The sequence below is a fragment of the Lactuca serriola genome, chromosome 4, assembly GCF_051521515.1.
Source record: "Lactuca serriola cultivar US96UC23 chromosome 4, Lser_US96UC23_V15, whole genome shotgun sequence".
Lineage (NCBI taxonomy): Eukaryota > Viridiplantae > Streptophyta > Magnoliopsida > Asterales > Asteraceae > Lactuca > Lactuca serriola.
In genome coordinates, this window is record NC_136411.1 from 327204002 (window position 1) to 327208666 (window position 4665).

A 4665-nucleotide genomic window follows, 5' to 3' on the forward strand; every position below is an offset into this window, starting at 1 on the left:
AATTAGGCAACGGGAACTCCACTCCGTCATCCGGAGAAAGCCCATAAGCATCGCTAAGGAGCTTGAATTCAACTTCAGATGGAATGGTACCAGATTGAGTAGCCATAGAACCAAGAAGAAAGCCCTAGTTGAAGAAGAAGAAGAAATAGGAGGAAAAGTGGTGTGAATAAGGATCGCCCTTGACCTTATAAAGAATAAGGAAAGACGAGATATTCAAAATCCATGACATGATGATGTAACCGACTATTCTAATGGGCAGTCACATCGCCATAAAAATCAAAGCGACGATTGAATCAGAGCTCAACGCGTGTACCGAGCAGTTAAGCCCAGAACATCATAGCTAGTCTAGCAACACTATGACTAGTGGACTAGGGGACTTGATGACGTGCCCCGGGCATGAACGAAGAAGCCGCGCTAGACGTGCCAGAGAATTCCCCAAGGCATGTCGCGCCTACCAGACCAAGCTCGATGGAATCTAACGCTCGTCAGCACCTCTAAGAGCAGGGCGCTTGCGAAGAAGGCTTGGTCCCGCCAGGGGCGCATTCCAATTCTGGACAAACATAACGGCCTCAGGCGACAAGGAAGATGCTCAGAGGATTACCGCCCGAACTAATCGTTGGCTCTGACAGATTAAGGAGCACGACCACCCAATCAGCGTCCCCGATCCTGTCGGGTTTGACGCCCTTGTCCCGTACGGACTAGCAGAAGGACTCAGTATAAAAGCCCACCTATGTGCCTTGGAAAGTAAGTCGTCTTCTCCCAGTTTACACACAATACAACCCAAGTCTATCTACTGACTTGATCGTCGGAGTGTTTTCCCGGGAGCCTCCTCCCGGAGAACGGCTGACGATTCTTTCTCGTTGTAACCCCGCAGGTTCATCGGAATCATCACAGATGTACGACACCTCCATCCGGAACCCATGTCACATCAACATTCAACCTAAGGATCTAGATTTCATACTAATTACTGCGAACCTATGAAAATATAAAACATAAAGAAGAATAACATATATCTTATGTAGCTCTTAATATCCATGTTTGAGATATTGTCCTCCTCGAAGTTGTGTGGATGAAAGGACCCAAACTAGAATCATTCTAATGATATCACACTTAATGACACAAAATAATGGAATAAAAATAACTAGGATGAGGGTCAATTTCACAAATCTTTAAAGGATTAGAAATCGTCCCTATATGAGAGATAAAGAAAGGTTGGTGAAACTTTAAGTTAAGAAGCAAGAAAGAATGAAATCCTTAAGACCTTATTCATAGCCTCAGATCCCTCCTTAGCTTTTGTACTCCATTTCATGTAACATGGGAGGCCAACAACGAAATTCACTCATCCTCACATGTTGGACGAAGAGTTTTCGTTCAACCCTTGATACGATAAGGGTTCTAAAACATTATGATTAACCAACAATTGATTAATTGATTAATGAATATTTAACCTTTTATTTTTAATTTTTTAAACTAATGTTTTTATTAAATGATGTGACTATATTTATTTTATGTTTTTGATAATAGTATCTATTAATAATTTTAGTAAATTGGTATACTTTTTTCAAATCTTTATTACATTTGGAATTCCAGGGTCTTTTTTTCTTTCTTGTACCAAGACCCAAATATGTTTGGACCGATGCTGATCCAGTACAACCAGCCAATTCATGATCCACAGTCTATCACTCAACAACAAATTTCTAAATAAATTTCATCTTCTCCAAGAAACTTCAAGCTTTATACTTTACTGAAATTCATATCTTACAAGGCACATTTCTTCTCCAGATGAAACTGAATCATGCATCAATTTGTCAATAAACCACGTGAAACCCAGTTGACTTCCAACCCTGTTCTTGGGAAGATCTTATTACATCATCTGGTACAATTCCTTTTCGAAAGATATGGATCATGGATATATCATTTATACGTAAGCAACAACTTGAAGTAGATGATGGAATACATCGAAAGAGAAAACAACGCAAAAACATGTTGCCAAAACAGAAGTGCCGAAGCTTCACTAACTGCGTAACCCCTCAAACTAGCAATTGCACCAAACAAGATCGCACTTGGTGTCGTGTATTGCAACAGAAGCACGAACTGAAACATTCGATCACCTTCAATCAGCAAATCCAGTTTATCAGCCAAGAACACAACCCCGATTCCCAACATCGGAAGAATCAATAGCCTCGCGACAAGAATCCCGATAGTAGTTCGTAGTCCTAACTTAGATTCGTTTGGACCTTCTGCAATCATCCCTCCAAGAACAAGCATCACCGACGGCACCATTGCTCCGGCGACTATGTCTAAACTGTCAGTCAAGAACGACAACGGCGCGTCATTTCCGTACACTATAGATTTCAGAAACGGAACCATTCCGATGATTAGAGCTAGAAGAGTAGCGATCGTCGGAGGTTGAAGGATATGGCGAACTGGAGTTTGCTCAGCGACGATTCTTATCCTTCTAACCATTCGTGGCTCTGCTAAACACCTGATTGATTTCGGACTTCGCGGCTGTTCATGGCTTTCTTCTAGCGAATCTGGGTCAGGAATGGAAGTCTGAGAGAAATCGTTAGCGAAAACTCTAGCGATGAATGGTGTTTTGCAGTGTTCAGTTTCTTTATCTTCCATCCCCGGCCACTCTGCTTCGTGAAGAAGCGGCCGGCTGAGATCGTTCACCGGTAAATTCTCCTGAACAATCTCGATTTCTCCATCTTCTTCGACGACTTCGTAATACTCCATCGGAGGTTCCATCATGTGGTAAACGAGAGTATAAACTAGAAGAACAGACACCCATTGAGCTAAAGAAACATACGCAGTACCAGATGTATGGCAATCAGAACCGAAAGCATTATCTTCGCTATGACAAACCGAAGCAACAATCGCGAGTATTAAGTTTCCGGTGTTTCCGAAACCGGTTACAATCACGGTGAATCGGAAAAACTCCGGTGGCGGCCGGCAAATCACCGCCACCAGCAGCCCCAACAGACAGCCGATGGCAGTACTGATGATTACATTCACTGGTATAAACCACCATAAAGTTAAATTCTTGAGAGAAATTGATTCACCCAAGTGAATAAAGATTGTGCAGGGTAAAAACAGAGCAAAGACAAGTTTGCTAAGAAGCTTGAAGGTTGATTTTGGGACGATTTGTGTTTTTGGGTGTGCAAGAAGAACACCGATAACAGTAAGAGTCAAGAGCTTCAATAATGGAACAACAGCATGAATCAGTTCTTGTTTACCGAATTGAACATCTGATTCAAAGAACCCCATGAGAGAAAAAGTAAAGATTCAAGAACCCTAAAGAGCTATAAAGACAAATCTTGAAACTTTTCAAGAGAAAGCTACCAGATCCAAGATTCAAAGTTCGAATTTTTATATGGTAATTTGATAAGAAATCAAGTTCCAACGACAACCCTTTAATTATTGAGAATCAGAGAATAGGATTTCATATAAACATGTGCTATAAACACATGGGACTTACGGATGGAAGAATCTTGAGAGCGAAGACTCTTTGAAGAAGAAGAAGAAAAGTGGAGCAATCTCATTTGATGCCATGAACGACTGAATTTGTTGTAGGGTCTCGGAGAGTGATCGATTGAGCGAAAAAGACGAGTGGTAAAATGAGGGTTGACCCTACAGAAGGATATAATTGTCCTTTTGGGAGTAATAATTTCTTGTGCTTATGGGCCCACCATTGTCTAGGGCTACATGTGTTGATGTTTTTGTCGAAAAGACCCTCTAATCCTTATTATAAAAGATAAGGATTATTTCACTTTCGAGTTTGGAATATTCTGCTTTCGTCTTGATTTAACTTTCATATGTGTGATATAGGAGAATGTTTGGTAATGGTAATGGCAATGGATCACAACACGTATTTGCCATATAGTCTCGTTTATGGTGTTTTAGATGTAGATAGGTTTCTTAGGAATTAACTTGTGGATGTCTAATTACTCGAGCTATGGGTAAAGTTGTAATTATACAAACAAATAGAAGAATAATAGGAAAAAAATGCTAATTGTTGGAGGCTTTGATAGCAATTAGTAGATACTAAATCAACAATAATGGACATGATCGTTGAATATGAGAATTAAATATTTAAGAAGAAACTTAAAAAAATGATAGCCCAATCATAGGAATGGCGAATATTAATTGATAATTAGTTGATCAAGAAATCTTCAACTAATTTTGTATTTTTAATTTCAATAATTTTGTGCAATTTCAGATGCAATGGGAGAGGGTGTGAAATATTTTTGGAATTTTATGATATATTTTCGTCTGTGATTAAATTTGTGATTAAATTGAATGTTAATATTATGATTTAGTTGGATGACGATATTATGACAATGCAAAACACTTTGCCATGTATTATAGGTATTTATATTTTATAGTAGTTTTTATCTTTTATCAATACCTAGGCGCAACTATCTCGTGACTTCGGCAGCAACAATTCGACGACGGAACCGATAAGAGAGAAACCATTTAATCCTCATTTATTCAAAATTTTATCCTTTTATTTTCTTTTACCATTTATTCACTTTTTATCCGTTTTTTTATTTCTTTTACCATTTATTCAATTTTTTCATTTTCAAAAAATACTATATATTCAAAAAAAATTACTCATTTTCAAAATATAACCGTTTTTTCTTTTTAAAATTTTCAATTTTAAAC

At 38.5% G+C, this 4665-nt stretch overlaps 1 protein-coding gene across 1 annotated transcript; it reads right to left on the reverse strand.

Annotated features, from left to right (window-relative positions):
* Positions 1-1528: 1528 nt before the first annotated feature.
* Positions 1529-3622, reverse strand: LOC145097421 (protein PIN-LIKES 2-like). Its single transcript, XM_079034977.1, has one exon. It carries the CDS (start codon positions 3265-3267, stop codon positions 1915-1917), a length of 1353 nt encoding a protein of 450 aa, XP_078891103.1. The 5' UTR covers positions 3268-3622; the 3' UTR covers positions 1529-1914.
* Between the last annotated feature and the right edge of the window lie 1043 nt (positions 3623-4665).